The sequence below is a fragment of the Plutella xylostella genome, chromosome 19 (genome assembly GCF_932276165.1).
Source record: "Plutella xylostella chromosome 19, ilPluXylo3.1, whole genome shotgun sequence".
Classification (NCBI taxonomy): Eukaryota; Metazoa; Arthropoda; class Insecta; order Lepidoptera; family Plutellidae; genus Plutella; species Plutella xylostella.
Genome location: NC_063999.1, coordinates 10263927 through 10283413, shown reverse-complemented (window position 1 = coordinate 10283413; position 19487 = coordinate 10263927). Strand labels below are relative to the sequence as shown.

Here is a 19487-nt window from a genome sequence, read left to right as displayed (position 1 = left end):
TTATAAGTAACTACCTAGGAGAGACTCATAAATAATATTTTGTGAATTCTGAGAGATCATTTACAAAAAATGTACTTCAGACAATATCTCCGCAACGCGTCACATTTAGTATTGATTACTTTCCTAGTCTCTTATAACTTTGCAAGTGCACACTTTTTAGTAAAATATAGCTTGAACCCTATGTCGTTTTACTGACGGATCCTTATAAATAAGCTAGTTTTCCCTTGAAAACAAACAAATGACGAATAAAATGTATGGATGTGACAGCTGCCATAGGGCCCATGCTATATTGAACAAAGTATAAACCCTTTACGATTAACAAATCAGCTCCCATTGCATTGTAGCATAGAATAACGAGTACTAGTACTACTAGTAATACTGTACTTGTTATTCTATGATTGTAGTAGTGTAGTCTCTGTGACGCTAGTCTTGCTAGCTATCGTGCTAGGGATACGCCTTGTCCATGAGCGAGCGCGCGCGCCCGCGGTCCGCCATCTTGAACTGCCGGTGTCTGTGCTGAACCCGCTTGAACTCCTCGAGTAACGAGGCGAAGTCGATGTCGGCCTGCGCGGCGGCTGGCGCGGGGGGAGGGGCCCTGGGGGGAGATGAGAAAAATATGTGGGGACATCTCATACACGGCCATCCTAGCCCAAGATAGACAGAGCCTGTAATATGGGTATCGGACTGAGATATCTACACAAGTACGACACCCAAGACCCGAGTACACTAACTACACCATTCTATCGTCAATAGGGCCTAGCGCGCATTGCGGTTCAGCGAGTTGCGGCTGCGGTTTTACAACCGGCACGGCGGAAAAACCTCAAGTAATCTGTAGCAAGTCACAGATTTTTCTTCCGCTGTTCCGCCGCCCCACACGCGGTTGAATAGCCGCAGTGCCACTGTAGTTCAGTACATCACAGGTTTTTGTGGGAGCCAACCGCACCGGTTGCGGCCGCAATGCGCGCTAGCCCTGAGTTCAGTTAAGGAGCCGTGGTGGCGCATAACGGATAAGATTACACGGGGACTAATGTTATGTGTGATGTATGTATGTATTATTTACTATATATAATTATTATTATGTATACGTACGGTGCGGGCGGCACGCACTGCAGGCGGCGGCGCAGCGTGTGGAAGGCGTCGCTCTGCGGCAACAACATCAGCAGCCCGTACAGAGCCCCGCGCAGTGCGCCACTGTCTGCGCCTAGCAACTCCAGCCGCAGATCTGAGGGGACATACATCACTATTATTACTACGCTCAGAAGGCGGCGGGTACGAAACTTGCGAAGAGCGCACAACGCTATGTTTTTAATGTATTTGATTACGTCGCCGTCGCTCCGCCCATCATAAATTTCGTATCCGCCAAAGTGTGTACTTCACGTCACTGAACACAGTTTAGAAGTACGTTCTTTGGACTAGTACTCAAATTTATTGTCGTCCAAGACACTTGTATATTTATTCAGCGTATGTGCGGAGTGTCCTTTTATTTATTAGTCCTTTTTATTATACTTATATTTATCTATGTACTCACAGGCGAAGATAGGCGACTCGATGAGCTGCACGAGCTGGTCCACCTCCGTGAGGAAGTCCACCGTCACCTCCAGGTCGCCGCTGGAGTGCGTTCAGGACTTCATTCATACATTCATTTATTTGTCAATTTTATTGCACGATAAAATAGTAAAAGCAGTATCCCTAAAATTGAATGGGAATGTACCTATTGCGTTGTAAAAACGCTTTTGAAGAGAAGTTATGATTGTTTTACGCAATACATGGCCTTTCAAGAGTAGGATGGTGTAGTTAAAGATTGCAAAATTGATTATTTATAATTATAATAATTAAATTGATAATGAGAAAGCTTTTTGTCGGCTCTTGTTTGCGTATAAAAGGATACAAGGTGGCGATGAGCGTGTGCGCATGCGCGTAGTTGTGCGTGAGCAGACACAGCGCCAGCAGCGACACCGGCGAGTGGCACCAGCACTGGTACAGCGCCGTGAACAGCCGCCACGTGGCCTGCAACATCACATGTTACACCCTCAGGTTACACCACGGCATAATATAGAAGCGAGATGGACGTACCATCTATTCAAGTCTGCGGGCCGCCTCCATCGGACAAGGTGGAAACATTAGGGGAGGCCTACGTTCAGCAGTGGACGTGACTGATATCATGATGATGACCACATGTTACAAGTAGAGAAGCGCGTGTACGTGTGTGTAAATGTGTGTGAGCGACACTCACACTAAACAGTTTGTAGTCATCCCCAAGGTACAGTTGATACGACAATCGGGTCACTGATTTCATGCAGGAGAATAATAACCTTAAAACTACCTAAAACTTAGGGCTTGTCACCGTGGGGAAAAGACTAGTCAGTCAGATAGCCGTGTATCGCTGACTGTCCAGGGTACAGTGGGGTGATAGGGACGGTGAAGTGCATGAGAGGAGTTAATACGAGTGGCGTATCACGTGTGCCTTATACGCCACTCGTAATGACTCGTATAAACTCCTCTCATGCACTGCACCGTCCCTATCACCCCACTGTCCCAGCCTCGTGGTCACTCCTCTCACACCCCCCAACCCTCACCACCCCACAGTACCGGCTTGTCGAAGCTCCTGAGCTGCTGCCTGAGCTCGTACAGCTCGGCGGCCGTGAGCAGGATGGTGCTGAGCTGGTGCACCATGGTGGGCGCGAAGCCCAGGTCCGCCTCCTCCACCAGGATCTTGGCCCAGGCTAGGTAGATGTCCTCGGCGTTGAGGAGCACGCAGAGTTGTCTGTGGGCGGAAATTAGTTTGAGGGTCTGACTTGAAAGAGCATGTTGCAGATGTCTGATAGATTTTTACTCAAAGACTTATTTTGCATAAAATCTTGAAAGTATCGATTTTTGTTACTCATTTGTTGGTTTTCCTGAAACTTGGTGTGCAGTAAGGCGATACCGTGGAATACGCAAAAGACTAGTTTTTATCCCAGTATTCCCACGTAAAAAACAGTCTTAAAGCGAAGCGGAGCTCGTTGATCCCTGGTGCTTCTTCTTCTTATTAGCTCGTCAGTGATAATGATAATTGACAAACACAATACCTACGTTGGTCTAGGTTTTTGTCACCGTGGTAAAATGATTAGTCAGAATAGTCAGTCGCTGCCTGCTCAGGATGCCCCGGTCGTATAGTACAGTTGCTGTTACAACACTCTTCGAGGTTTGCCAATGATCCCTGGTGTTGACCTGATGATGAAGGCGCCGCGGTCCTCCAGCAGCGCGTCGTCCGCCGCCAGCAGCCGCAGCAGCGCGCGCAGCAGCATCGAGTAGTACGGGCTCGACTCCGGGTCTCCTGGAACAGGTAGAGTTCAAATTCAAATTCAAAATTCTTTATTTGTATAACATAGGTAGGTAGGTATTGATTACATAGTTTTTTACAGTGTTTCTCTATGTTATGTCGTAAGACGTACAAATTTTTCAATGCATATACACAAAAATAAAATATTAAAAAATTGAATGATACAAGCAGGACATAGCATACACAATACACATAGAAAATCACACATTACATTAATCAGATACAAAATAAGTTAAGTCCTAGATATCGATTCGACCAACAAATTAATCGGACTCAAAGTTAAGTTAAGTAATAACTAATATTTATACTCCTCAAGATATTCAGAAACTTTGTAGTAATTTTTATTAATAAGGAACTTATGTAGGTGTTTTTTAAAAGTCAAAATATTTCCGATGTCACGTAGATCATCAGGTAGCTTGTTATATATCTTGGATACCATTCCGAATATACTTTTACTAAAAAAAGCGGTTTTATGCGTTAGTGTTTTTATTTTGTTGCTGCGTCTGCTTAATTTTTCAAATAAGTGAGGATAACTTTTGACGAATATTGCTACCTCATATATATGTCGCAGCCGGATCGTATAACCCGCCGTATTACATTACGGCTGGCCGCATTACAGCACAGGGCCGCTTTGTAATGCGGCGTATCAACGTTTAGCCGCATTGTCATTTCAATACGTTCTTTAATACGGCGGCCCACGTTTAGCCGCATCGTACTACTACTCAATTGTAGGGTAACCATGTCCATACTAAGCATGACATTACAGGTGAAGGATTTTTGTAATCATAATAGAGTAAATCTATCATATGGTAAGTATCAAAATACTGTTCATGGGCACTACTCGGATTGTAGGATCTTCGGAATTATTATTATTCATCATCAACATCACTTCTGGACGTAGGCTTCTCCCAAAGCACGCCACTGGATGCGATCTACAGCTTTCCACATCCAATCATAACCAGCCACCTTTCGCAAGTCGTCACCCCATCTGGCCTGAGGGCGTCCCACACTACGTTTGCCTCGTCGCAGTCTCTTCAAGATCAAATAACCTTTGCCGGCCACATTTATATTTTTGACCCAGTAGTATTATCTGGAAATCCACCGACCAGCAGAATCCATGGTCACTTTAGCTGATTGATGTGCGTTATAACTTTTGTACGTTTTTCACTGTACCGCATTGATCGGAATAGAAATTATTTAATATCACGTGAAAATTGTTCTTGAAGTACTGTTTACTAGCATATTTAACACGATTTCTTCGTTTTAATCATCATCAAATATCTGTATCCAACGCCATTATTGTTGTTATGTGAAGCAGCGCCACGAGTGTTAAAAATCAAAACTAAAATCTTTCAAAGCGGCGGCTAATCTCTCGCCGTATTACATAACGGCCAGCCGTATTGAATGATGTATGATGTTGAATACAATCCGGCGCATTATCATGCAGCCGTATTCAATACGGCTAAACGTTGATCCGCCGCATTACAAAACGGCCCTGTCTTATAATGCGGCTAGGCGTCATGTAATACGGCGGGTTATACGATCCGGCTGCGACATATATATAGGCACGGAAATGTCAAAATATTTAGATTAATAAATTGTTCTTTACAACTGTCGATCTTTCGTAGACTACATATTGCGCGTAGACACTTTTTTTGGGCTTTGAAAACGTCCTCCCTGTTTACTGAATTACCCCAGAATATAATGCCGTATCTTAGTGTGGAAGTGACGTAGCCGTGATAGGCAGCCATGACTGCAGGTTGATTTACAATTTTGGATAATTTGAATTGATTTGATGATTGAAGAGTTGTTGTCAATAAACTTCTTATTTTTAGAGTGTCGGTGACAAAGGCGAGACATTAGCGAGCGTCTAGAGTTTTCGACCATGATGAAAGGATTAACCAGTCACATTACCATAGGTCGCTGAGTATCCAGGGTGCGCCGGAGTTATATCAAGTGCAGTGGCATACGTTACTGGCGTAGGCTCTTTTCGGACACTTTCTAAGCGGAATCGGGTATCGTGGAAAGTGTATTAATCTGATGATTCCGGTCGTGTTTCCATCCACTGCTAGATGTAGGTCACACTAGTGCGTGTCCCCCGTGCGTACCGTGGCAGGTGCACAGCTCGGCCAGCGCGGCCAGCGCGCGGCGCGCCACGTCGTGCGCGGGCTCGCACACGGCGCCCACGCACGCGCCGAACACCTCCTCCGACAGCTTCATCATCTGGAATCATACGATATTCATTAATTGTCAACTCAACAGTCAATAGCTGTTGTCCGCGAGCTTGGATTCGCCACCTACCCTACCCTACCTTACCATACCATACCCTATTCACCCCTTCTTACCTTTTAAACCTTTCCTGGACTTCCACGAATATTTCAAGACCAAAATTAGCGAAGGCAACCCGAATTATATTTATATTGTAGATTATTATTACAAATAATGTGACCAAAGAAGTCACAAATGCATTCATATTCAAGTACTTATAATATGACTTAGTCTCCACCTAAACTGGAAGATACAATAGGTATAAGTGAGGTAACTAGGTATTTGCGACTCTTTACCAATATTTATAGGTATACCTAGGCGACTATTTCATAAAGCATTTAAAGATTTTTCAGCAGCACGTTCATTAGAAAATTTTATATTTATACGATGAATAGGCATTTGGCAAAAGTATTGGGTCAGTCTTGTCACAAAAAGAAGCTCAGTCAAAATAAACCCTCACCTCATTAGGCAGCTTATTATACAGATGCAATATCCAGTCCAAAACCGCCACTTTAGTGTGCACGGAGCTGTGGTGCAGCATCTGCACCAACACCCCCACTACTGCCTTGAGGTCGAGCGCGCCCCCCTCGCCCCCCGCCCCCGCCACAAGAGTGTCCGGGCCCACTAGCTTCGTGAGCTGGAAGTTTACTGTTGCTGCTGTCTCGCGGATGTCTGGGTGGGGTTCAGGAATGTATTGGGTTTTTTATTGGGGTGAAGAAATGATAACTGAATAGCATTGTTTACGTTAACATACATGTAAATAAGTTAAGGCCCGGTACAGGGTGACGTGCCGCGCCAATTTTGGGTTTTCAATGCTCTTCACACAGCACACGCAGTGACACGCACACATGTAAGTTTGCACAGTGGGTCGATAAACTTTTACTCGCCAACTTTATTGACAATTATGTTCAAGTACATTTTTGGTGATTTTAGGGTAAGTATAATTCTTACTTACACTGGTAGGCACCAGGAAAGAGTAGAAATTAATAGGGGTGCCACTTTACTCTATACTCGGAACCCGATTAGCTTTCTCAAACAAATGTGGTATTTACTTGTAGAAAGGTAACTACAAGTATTAAAGTGTAGATAATAAGTTTCGGGCCACCTCCAGCCAACTGAACCCCGACGACAAAGCAAAGTAAATACATAGTGTCGCAAAAGGGCTATACTAAGCCGAAAGGGGATGACTCAAGGGGTCATTCTGAACAACTTTTGTTCTAAGAGATTTGCAAATTCGCGAAAAAAAATATTCGTTTTCCATGGTAAAAAGTCACATGTCCAACAAAGTTTCTATGAAAAAGGTTTTTTTTTGTTAATTTCCAAAACTCGTAGAGCAAAAGTTCAGAATGACCCCCTGTCTTACTCCTTTTTACCCGACTGCCGAAGGAGGAGGGTAATGTTTTTTGATTGTATGTATGGATGTTTGTCTGTTTCATTGTTCCCTCCTGTAGCCTAAACGGCTTGATATATTTTGATGTATGAGGTATTGTTAGAAGCGTATTGATGGCGCGATGGTTATAGGCTATGTGATGTTCCATTAAAATGTACATAGCGCCCTCTAGAGGACATAACGTGATGATCGAAAAAATAATAATTCAACTTTGCCGTGTAAGGTATCCAATGAAAGGCTTGATTTTCACATTACAAAAATATGCATATTGAAGGTATAATAACAACCCCAAAATTATTGAAATAAAAAATGATCATGAACTACTGTCGTAAAATTTCATAAAAAAACAACTAAAAAGTTACAAATAAAAAAATAAAATTATAAACAAACGAAAAACCCGACTGCACGCTAAAAACATGAAAACAAGTCCCAATGTTAATGGAAAGTATCGCAGGCAGGGACCAACTTGACCGCCACTCAAGGCCGTTTTCTAAGTAACATTCAACTAAATGGTGAACCGTGCGTGCAGTCGGATTTTTTGGTTGTTTATAATTTGTTTAGTACTATATACCGTTTTTTCAATACCTGTAAGTAACAGCATAATATTTTTACTTAATTTTAGGGTTTCGTACGTCAAAAGGAAAAAAGCAACCGTTATAGGATCTCTTTGTTGTCCGTCTGTCTGACTGACTGTCTGTCACCGCCCTTTTTCTCAGAAACGGGTAAAGATATCAAGCTGATATTTCGCATACATGGGGAGTACCCCAAAAAATATATTATGGTACTCCCTGTCCCACACAAGTAAATTGGGGCTTATATTTTTTCCGGTTATTTTGATGTGTATCCTTTTTTTTCTTTGTTGTTTAATAATAATAATAAAAAACGTTTATTCCGTGCCATCGCACACACACAGAAAAAAAAAAAAACAAAAACATAATGAAAAACAGTAATAAATGAACACAAAGACATTATGACTAAACAAAAGAAATAAATGAGAGGTTATGTGTGCGTTGTTTTGTATAAGTATGTGTTTCTTTTCTTTAAATCTGTATTTTTTTTGTTGTTTTATTTATTTATTTTTTATTTATCTTTATTATGGCAACAAACAGTCATACATACAGACAATTATCTAAATAAACTTACATTCTATTATAGACCTTACTGTGCCGAAAATACAGTTCAATTTATATTAAAAATAAAAAGAGCTAAAGAGACGCTTAATAATACAGAAGCAATTTGGAATCTGATTACATCAATTTGAAAGTATATATATATGTATAAACTACAAAATAGACACTTTATGTTGAAGCAGCATTACAATATTCTTACAAAAGTTAGTTTGTAAGTACTTATAATTAAGATTAAATAATATTTTACAGTTGTCCAAAATTGATAGTGCGCTAGAAATCTTTGACAGATCGGTTGCTTTCGATTATGTGACACGTGATATTGACTCCTATTTCTTTAAAACAAGGTGCAAAATGCAGGTGTTTTGTTTCAGGCTCTTACGATTCAATGATTCGGGTGTGAAGATCTACATGTGCACTATCAATTCAGGGGAACTGTACTTACTTATATGAAAAGTTTATTACTTATTGTTGCATGCTTATGAAACAGGTTCTCTTGAAGGATATAAGGTGATTATTGAATAAATCCACGTCAGAAAATTCTTTGTTGTAAGTGGTGATTGAACGAGATATGAAGCTATTTCGAGTGTAATTTTTTTTTAAGTTAGGAGGCACAAGTGCCGTTTTATTATTATTTCGCGAGGTGCGAATGGGCAAGCGTATTCTTGTCACAAAATTAATTTTAGATAGAAGTGTTGGGGAGTCGATTAAGTTATTTAAAATTTTGAAAATAAAGGACATATCAATGAGTTTACGGCGGTTTGATAACGATGTTAAGTTATAATAATTTAGTGAATTTTCATAGGAATCTAAACGATGGCTACGGTAATTTAACAGTTTAACAAACTTTTTTTGTACTTTTTCAATACGATTAATATGAATCTGATAAGAAGGGTTCCATACTACACTGGCAAACTCTAAAATAGACCTAACAAACGAATTATAAAGAAGTTTAAGAGTACTTATTCTTTTAAGGGGTTTACTGATTCTTGTAATAAAACCAAGGTTTTTGAAAGCTCTGTTAAGTATATTATCTATGTGTGGATTAAATGAAACCTTGCTGTCCATCATAACGCCAAGATCACGGATGCTGTTAACACGTACGAGTTTTAAATTATTTATTGTATAGTCAAACATAATTGGTTTCTTTTTTCGAGTATAAGTTATAACAAAACACTTCTCAACATTAAGAAACAGTTGGTTAGTATTACAGTAATTTAATAATGAGTTGAGATCGTGTTGAATACCCATGCAGTCTTCGATACTAGAAACTTTTCTGAACAACTTAGTGTCGTCAGCAGTAAGTGATCAGAGTTACCAAGGATCTTACCTAAATCATTTATGTAAAGCGTGAACAGCAAAGGTCCTAGGTGTGAACCTTGTGGAACTCCTGAATAAATGTGCAAGAACCTGGAGCAATACCCCTTCAAGCATACTGCCTGACTTCTATTCCGTATATAGGATTCTATCCATCTTAATAGGTTGCCGTGTACACCGGCCCTCATAAGCTTTACCAAAAAAGCTTTGTTGCTGTCTATGTGTCGAATAAATGTATCTTTATCTTCAAATCACGCCATCTATCGTTTGTTTTTTTAGTGTCTACCATCTATAGAAGAAATTCCGTCATTGACAATTTTACGTTACGAATTTATTTTTATTTATTTTATTTTTACATTTTCGTGGAGAACCAACAGCATTTTGTAAATAAATAATTATTACTTATGAACACATAACAACTTGATGCCTTTAACAGAATGAACTTAGTACACCCGGTAAACCTAACTCATCCAGAGGAAAAATAAAATCTCTTTCTCTCTCTCTGAAAAACATACTTAATAGCCCAAACTCGATGCTTTTAGCTATTAACATCTTTGAAATAAAATTGAGCCACCACCGTGTTACTGCCCTCATCAGATCCTCACGAGACCATACCTCAACCAGCACCATGAGACTGTATTTTTAATCCCTAACCTAATGTTCGTGCGTATTGTCATCACTTAGATCCATTCGCTATATTCCTGCTCCTCATCAGACCTTTACGAGACTGTAATGTCACGAGAATATTGCACACTATCTAATTTAATTTAATGTATTGAATATACTGGAAGAATTATGCTTCCTCAATTTCAAATCAAATTATGTTGGTGTCATAAAAGTTGAAAAAGTGCAATGACAACCAATGTGCAATGTGATTTTGTATCTGTACACGATAAGATCGCGAGCTGTCAGTGCTGCCTAAACCGACGTGACCCTTCTTTGGAGGCCAGCGGCCGACTGAGTCAAACGTCACTTGTGTTTATGATTTTATAACACAGAAATCCGCCATAGATATTTGTATGAAGATTTGAGGGAATAAAATTGCTCAAGTTTGGGATTAATTTACACAAAATAAGTGTGTGTTTATTAAAAAACAAGGTATTTAGCGCCTAGTCCAAGCATTTTACTTTATAATATGATAATAACCATATGAAAATTCTTGATAATTACGACACAGTTGTTACAATACGGGAGTGTGATTTTCTGGTTTTTCGTGATATTCTGAATTTTATTTACAGTTATCCATAAGCATTTACTTGAATTCGAATCATTCAGCACCTAGCTAGACTCTTCGGCTACCTGTGTGATTTTTTTCAAGGTTGTAGAGCATCGTTTACTACATAATTCTATGACAATGCCAACCCTCGATTCCCCCTTGCCGACCCTTAAGTGTTTGAGAGTTACCGCTACTTTATACACCTCGATTTCTCTCTTCAAAGCCCTACGCCTACTCACTTTTAACACTCGCGTGTAAAACATGCACTCATAAATCTAACAAGCAACTCAACACACGAATGTAAATCATACAATCATGAATCTGACACCCAACTGAACTCACGAGTGTAAAACATGCAACCATGAATCTAACACCCTACTGAACACACGAGTGTAAACCATACTATCACAAACTAAACACCCAGTACAACACACTCATGTAAACCCTGCCATCACAAGTTTGCCAAGGATACTGCGCCGCTGGTCGTCGGCGTAGGCGAGGCAGGGCAGCACGGCCAGCAGCACGCCGCTGCAGTGCGAAAGCATCGCGGGACCCGACAGCTCCACGAACTCCTTCAGCCACGTGATGGCTGTCAGCTGAGGATTAAACAGGAGACAAGGAGGTTTATTATGGACTGGATTTCGTTTTTACAAACAGCACACTCAACAACGAGAGTGATCAAATCCAAAATCATAAAATGTTGAGAATTTTACTAGAGGTTTATGATGGAATGTATTTCATTTTGACAAACAGCACACTCAATCAATAACGGAAGTGATCTAATCCAAAATCTCCAAATGTTGAGAATTTTACTATAGGTTCATGCATTTTCAATTTACGATCTAAACCAATTTGTAAGTTTGTTATTCGTCATTTTCGTTTTAGGGTTGCGAAATATCCGTCTGGGCGCCAGGGTCAAGTCAAATGGTCAAGTGTCGTTGATGACACACGCATAATAATAGAATCTGGAACCAACTCGATAGCGGTCCACCAGTCGGGAACATCCCTCCTGGTAGAATCTGCCCCTGTATCGATAAGGTAGAAGGTACACTACCTGCAAGTACTTCTCATCATTAGGTCCTGGGATCCCTAATCAGGGATACAGGGCTCGAAGTGTAGATTTAGCAAGGACCCCTTGTTCAAAAATGATTTAAACATAATGTTAGTGTAGATATTATTAAGTAATTTCTGGCAACACTGCGTGTTGCAAATGTCATTTCTTCTTTATTTTTTGCATGTGGCAATTCGCCCCTTCTGATTTTTCCATTGGCCATGGACGGCAACTCTATTCAAACTTTAACTTGAAATTAATAAAATACAGTCCACTAAACCCACTTCGCATTTTATTTATACACCCTTCCTTCTTGTACAGACCTGCACGAGCTCGTCGGCGGCCTGCGCGTGCGTGATGAGCGTGGCGGTGAGCGCGGCGAGCGGCGCGCGCGAGCCCTGCTTCTTGATGCCGCGCAGGAACTCGTTCAGCTGCAGGTCGCACCTGGGCGGAGTGAAAGAATACCATGAGTTGCGTATAGAAAAGTGAAATATTTTATTTCGTTGTAAAATGAAAACATTCTTGACATATCTTTAAATCTTATTGTCAATGTTTTTACACGGGCAGCCAACGGCCACGGCAAGTCAAGTAAGTATACGCAAAAGGCTCTCAGCGCTCTGCGAGTTCAATACAACAATGCCTTTAGGATGTTGTTGGGGCTGCCTCGCTACTGCAGTGCATCCGGTATGTTTGCGGAAGCACATACTGATGGCTTCCATGCAATTATGCGCAAAAAGGTAGCGTCGCTCATGCACATGGTGCGAGCCAGCACCAACGGCATGCTAGAGGTCATTGCAGGAAGGACGGATGGTAGCATACTGAAACATTGGGTGAATACGGTATTGGGGAAACTGTAAGTAATTATCTATATCAACGGTCAGCAACAGGCGGACCGCGGTCCGTTTGCGGACCGCGAAAGGTTGAACTTCGGACCGCCAAATATTGTAATGTAGGTATGTCAAGTATAAATAAATACGTAATATTTTGAACCAATCTAAATTAGTACCTACCTAATCTAATTAATCTGTTTTACAACATCGACATCGATCAAAAACATCGCGCCGCCCACACCGTTGAGTCGGCGCGCGCGCTCTGTTCATAGGTAGGGTAAAAGTACTACGAGTAGTAACTGGCACTTTAAGCGACTTGCAACACAAAAAAATATTTTAAAAATAAAGTATTTGTTTGATTTAAGCACTGGTAGGCTTCAATTACTGGCAATAAGATGACGAACAATTACAGCCATAAATTGTAAAGATATAGGATTAATATTCGATTTTAATGAAGTTTATATCTACTACCCCCAAAAAACCTAGTAACTGGCAGTCAAAATTAGTAACTGTCTCATGATGTTTCAGTAACTGGTACATTTTAAAAAATCATGCAATTAGGTCAATATGTACCCTAAAATCGATAATATATTTATATTATGTAATGTACACTTACCTGTCTAGGTACTGTACCGGTAAGACTCAAATCACCGGTGTGATGGTAGACTTATAAGACAAAATGACAGTACAAGAATGCGACGAATCGAGGGTCCATATGAATGCAACAAATCGAGAAACCCTTGGATTTGGAAACGGAAACGAAGAAAGTAAATGCTTGTCGACTTTTATAGTCCAAGTGCCAGTTACTGACGCATGCCAGTTACACCACGATTTACCCTACTTATAGCTTCTCCGACGACCATAATAATTATAATAAGGAGAACTCTGAAGAAGACATTGCAGTGTTTACAAAATTTTTGGCCGATCTTAGCAACGAAATCGCCACAAGGTTCCAAGACTTTGCAGAGATGGGCAAGCTATCTCTGTTTCTTAAGTCATCCTTTGAATTTGATGCAACCGCCGAATGGACAGACTGTGGCTGCCAAGTAAAAGTTCTTGCTGCCAAGTTATTTTATCTGCCAAAGGCGTCACTTCAAATGGAAATAATCGATCTGCAGAGAATATCTATAAGCGTCAATTCACACGTACCACAACCACACCACGTCGCAGCGACAAAATGCGGTCAAGCTGTGGTTACGTGTGAATTGTGTGACAGCGGCTTTTTGCAGTTGCGTTGTGGCAGCGACAAAATGCCGATGTGGTTGCGTTGTCGCTGTCATTGCGATGTGGTAACCACGTCGTCGTGTGCAGTTAATACGGAAAACAGGTTGCCGCGGTGCCGCCACCGCGTGGCGGCGTTGCCGTTGCAATGTGGTTGCGGTGTGGTTGCGATGTGGTCGTATTACACAAATACACAGGTGGTCGATAACAACGACAAAATGTGGCACGTGTGAATTGGATTTTTCATTGTCAATACAAAATATACGCCCGACCACACCGCGTGGTTGTGGTGTGGTTGTGGTACGTCTGAATTGACCCTTAAGGTGTCAACTGAAGAATTTTGGGTCAAACATGTCCCAGAAAAATATCAAAATTGCAGAAAAACTTGTTATCAATTTTGCGACTATGTTTGGTTCAACATACATACATATACAAAAACATCTTTTTTAAACGAATTTTTTTTAAAACAAATATCGTTTGAGATTAACAGACGCTCACTTAGAAGACACTCTTCGAATTTGCTGTTCTTCACGAGAACCAAACTATAAAAACCTGGCTAGGCCGCCAATGCAATTTTTGTCACTAATTTTAGTAAGTTATAAATAGCTGTAAGTACTTAGTAATTATCAGTAATTTTTTTTGGACCTTTTAAAATTTTTCGACCAATATCCGGACTCTACCTAAAACTACTTGCCGACCCCTGATCTATATGTTTGTAAATAGTACTAATTATTTTATTTTTTTTGTTTTGTTTAATGTAGTCCTAAAATTGTCTTTTTTATTACACTAACATAGGTTAAGTTTAATTGTTACTAACAAAATATGGCTTTTGCTGAAATATACGTTTATTATTATTATTATTATATCTCGAACACACACACTCACACGCGTTGAATCTCTTGCCCACACACACACTCACACTCCTCGTATCCCTTGCCCACACTCACATGCGTCGTATCTCGGGAACGGGATCGGCCAGCATGTTGAGCAGCGGGTCGAGCAGCTCGGGCAGCAGCGGCGCCAGCGCGGCGCCGGGCTGCGCGTCCAGCACCGCCACCCACGACACCGCGAACTGACGCCCGAACGCGCTGCGCGTGTACATGCGCTCCCGGAGTAGGCCCACGATGGAGGAGACCTCGAAGTTGGGGCTCTCTGTTACTATGTCCTGTGGGGTGGAGAATAGGGGTGGTTATGACTTGTAGAAGACACTATAGAACTGACGGCAGAACGCGCTGCGCGTGTACATGCGCTCCCGGAGTAGGCCCACGATGGAGGAGACCTCGAAGTTGGGGCTCTCGGTTACTATGTCCTGTGGGGAATAGGTGTGGTTATGGCTTGTTGAAGAAACTATAGAACTGCCGCCCGAACGCGCTGCGAGTGTAGGTACATGTGCGAGTAAGGACACGATGGAGAGACCTCGAAGTTGGGGCTCTCGGTTACTATGTCCTGTGGAGTAGGGATTAGGGGTGATTGAAATCAGTACAGATGCAAAGAAATGGCGTCGAAAAGCGTTGCAAGTGTACATGCGCTCCCGGAGTAAGCCCACGATTGAGGAGACCTCGAAGTTGGGGCTCTCGGTTACTATGTCCTGTGGGGTAGAGAATAGATCACTTATAGCTTGTGTAAGAGACTACAGAGGCAAGGAATTGGCGTCAAAAAGCGTTGCAAGTGTACATGCGCTGACGGAGGAGAGACACGATCGAGGAGACCTCGAAGTTGGGGCTCTCGGTCACTATGTCCTGTGGAGTAGGGATTAGGGGTGATTGAAATTAGTACAGATGCAAAGAAATGGCGTCGAAAAGCTTTGTAAGTGTACATGTCGCGCAGGAAAGAGATGATGGAGGAGACCTCGAAGTTGGGGCTCTCGGTTACTATGTCCTGTGGGGTGGAGAATAGGGGTGGTTATAGCTCGCCTTCTGTAACTAAGACACTATAGGTATCAAGGCAAGAATAGGCAAAAACTGCGAGTGTACATGCACTCTTGTAGGAGAGACACGATCGAGGATACCCCGAAGTTGGGGCTTGGGTTGGTTATGCCTTGTAGAAGACACTATAGAACTGACGCCCGAACGCGCTGCGCGTGTACAGGCGCTCTCGTAGTAGGCCCACGATCGAGGAGACCTCGAAGTTGGGGCTCTCTGTTACTATGTCCTGTGGGGTAGAAAAAAGGGGGTTATGGCTTGTGGAAGGGAGTAGTCTCTTCCACAAGCCATAACCCCCTTTTCTGGAGGCAAGGAATTGGCGTCGAAAAGCGTTGCAAGTGTACATGCGCTCGCGGAGTAGGCCCACGATCGAGGAGACCTCGAAGTTGGGGCTCTCGGTTACTATGTCCCGTGGAGGATGCGGATGATTATGGCTAGGGTAAAACACTATACAGGTCACACTATCCTCAAATTCTTCTCTGTCAGATAGTGACAAAACAGTTCATTAGCTAAAGCGTCCAGTAACTTTTTTTATGAATAAGGGGTTTGAAGGCTCTCTGTAACTGTCCTGTGCGATGGGGAATAGAAGTAGTTATGCTTGCTTATGAAGAACAAAGTTCAAGCAAGACACCACGGAAACACCTCTCAGTTACGGTCTCTATACAATAAATATACTTACTTAAATATTATTGGAGGATATAATACTCATTGTTTACTATGTCCTGCATAATTTTATTATGTAACATTTTCTTACATTTTAAGTAGAGGTAATTAAGTAGGTATGATTGAACCCAGGAAGACTCGAAAATAGACGTAATCGAAAATAATCTACTAATTTATATTCAGTGGGCCCGAACTTTACCTATTGTTTCAATTATGTAACAATTCATTTGTTCAGTTAACCGACACTGACCTTAAATGCTTTACAAGGATTAAACCTACTCGAAATTAAAGGAAAATAATACACAGGTACCTATATGTGAATACTGTATCAGCGTCATCGCTGCGGTTACTAATTAAAAATATCAACAAATGATGACGAAGTACATTAATTGGTTATTTATGCAATTACTATAAATTCATAATAACTTGCCTTTCTCAAAAACCGCAGCATTTAAACCACCACAACCGACGCACTACCTCCGACAATTATGAGGGAAATGGACATTAAATTGTGATAACTGATATCTTTGACGTAGCCTAATGGCTGCAGCCAGTTTGTGTTTACACAAAACAAATTACTATTTTTAGCACAAAATGATTGTTTAATTGCTATTCTTTTGTTAATGAGTAAGATCACACACTAAATTATATTATAGCAAGTTACTACAGTTCATTTATTGAAATTAGGCACTACTTAGAATTAGGAACTGAGTACCTACCGATGGTTATTTTACCAATAAATCTGCCTTATAGATGAGCAATGACCCTTAAATGTAATACATGCAGTTATGAATTTACAAAATACCTTATTTATTTAAATTACCGTCAAGCTCGACGCCTCGACTCTCGTGCAGGGAGCGCCTTATGTATTAACGCTGCACTAATTATTAGTGGATCAGAGCGGCACAGTACCGAAATAATTGGCGTACAAATAAGTAGGCCTATACCCAACAGTGAGCGTTCGAAGGCTCATGATGATGAATTGTTATTCTACCATAGCTGACCTTGAGCATGCGGTCGAGCAGCTCCGCGCCCTGCTTGACCTGCGGCTCGGGGTCGGCGGCGAGGCGCGCCAACGCGTCGAACAGCGGCGCGAACTGCGCCAGCGCCGCGCCCCGTGCTATCTTCAGCACGTTGTACAGCGCCTCCGCCGCCTGGTAGCGCACGCGCGACTCCGCTTCGCTGCAGCACGCGATGATGGGTTGGAGCAGCTCTGGCAGGTACAATGTGCTGTCCTGGGGGGCAAGGGTAATATGTGGGGTGCACAAAAGGAGCCTCTCAAGTGGTGTACCTTATAGACATTCAGTGCAACTCTGGGCAGTCATCAACTGATGCTTTGATGCTCAATCCTTTGACCACAATAACAAACTCTACCTGTATTTGTCACCAACTCAATTTGAAGAAGGTGCGAAAATGGCAAAGCCTTACTAGAGTAAAGTAGAGCCCTAGAGGGCTAACTAACAGAATTGACTAAGCCTGTGCTGTAAGGTAATTAGGTAGTTGTATTTTTGTACATAAGCCTCCTACACACCTATGGCTCTTTGTGTGGTCGGGTAATTTCATGATGTACAATTATTCAAACAAAAAGCAAAAATAAACATGCAACATTATGATAAAAATACATAAGTGTTGCAGTGTCTTTTTGTGGAAGTGTCTCAGATTTTACAGGTATGAATATATCCATGTAATAAACATTCTGACAACTTCTTCTTATCATGTTGTTGACAAAGAAGACCTACACAAGAGTAATCAGTAATTACACAACTTTACTCCTCAATTATTATTTTTGTTATTTCCCACTGAACTAGCAAAATTTGCCATAGAATGTAACAAGCAAGTATACCTTCCCGAGCCCGACGGCCACGGAGGAGAGCCCCATGAGCGCCCCGTTCTTGACGTTGGGGTTGGTGGAGGCCATCAGGTCCTGCCCGAGCACGCGCAGCAGCCGCCGCAGCTGGCTGCTGTTGCCCGCGTCGTTGAAGTCCTTCACCATCCTACACATTGTAAATGTTTATTTATTGTGTGATAGTAATTATTGGTATTTTGCTAAGAGCTCCCTTGTGCATGTTTTTCTTAGTAAGTACATACTATGTATTCATAATCAAGTAATTTAAGGGTGAATGATGCCATGATGAAAGTTTCGTGATGACTGTAGACAAATACTTTTCTTTAAGTTCAGAGAATGAACACTGGTTAGGTTATGGGCGTAAATAACCTAAGTTATTAAAATTATGTTGGAATTTATGTAATGAGAATAGTAACCATTATAAGCATATAGTGTTGATTAAAGTACAGTGAATTTGATAAGAACATGATTTTATAACAAATCTTACTTTTCTATTTCAGCACCAGAAAATTTTCTTTTCTCATAAATCTTATCACATAAGCCCCGGACGCAGGCTATGCTTAGGGGGGCGTAGTCCCTATCCGACATTTTCGTATCGCAATGCTCATCAACTTCAAATAAATGTAAATATAAGAAATTTAACAAGTTGTTTCGATTTACAATAAACACACAACAACCGAGCCGACGAACGAAACGTCATTCAGAACTAAACGTCACTTTGACATTTTACGTAGCTCTGACGTCTGACTTATTAGTGACAGATCATAGTGCCTACCCATGTTATGATTAATCACTTAAAATCATTCGATTACCTACTTGAATCCTAAGATTGTAGCGCTAAATTTTATTTCCCAGGTTTAGCTTGACACAATTTACTATAGAGACGTGAATGTAGAAACAAGCCCTGCACAAACTAGATAGAAAAATAATGGACACAAATGGACAGTCCATTTGCCCTCATCTACATATATTATAATGGCTCGGAAATATTCTACCTTTAGTATTCAGAGGTCAGGCAGAGGTTTATTAAAGCCAGAATATTTCTTTTGCCCTTGCATTTGCATTATGAAAAGTGAGTATAATTTAAAATTCATAAACTAATTGATTAGTTAAGTAAGTATACTCCGTGGCTCAAAATTAAACTACAATACGTAGTAGGTCCCGCTTTTACCGTAACGTTTCATTGGTGCCTTTTTTAAATCCAATGAATGTCAAAGATATTGCCGATCAAATTGCACCATTTACACTCGATTAAGAAACTTATTTTGTAACCGACTCATCACTAGACAACGTTATTTTTTTTTTGCTCTACTT

General features: G+C 41.3%; 1 protein-coding gene across 1 annotated transcript; it reads right to left on the bottom strand.

The window, feature by feature from the left end:
* Positions 1–86: 86 nt before the first annotated feature.
* LOC105387397 (protein VAC14 homolog) lies at positions 87–18880 on the bottom strand. Its single transcript, XM_048627594.1, has 14 exons — positions 18661–18880; positions 18171–18321; positions 17332–17562; positions 14690–14907; positions 12015–12135; positions 11113–11236; positions 6051–6262; positions 5431–5545; positions 3211–3316; positions 2590–2764; positions 1889–2007; positions 1529–1608; positions 1090–1222; positions 87–595 (listed from the first exon to the last, which is right to left on the bottom strand). Exons 1-14 carry the CDS (start codon positions 18759–18761, stop codon positions 445–447), a joined length of 2037 nt encoding a protein of 678 aa, XP_048483551.1. The 5' UTR covers positions 18762–18880; the 3' UTR covers positions 87–444.
* Between the last annotated feature and the right edge of the window lie 607 nt (positions 18881–19487).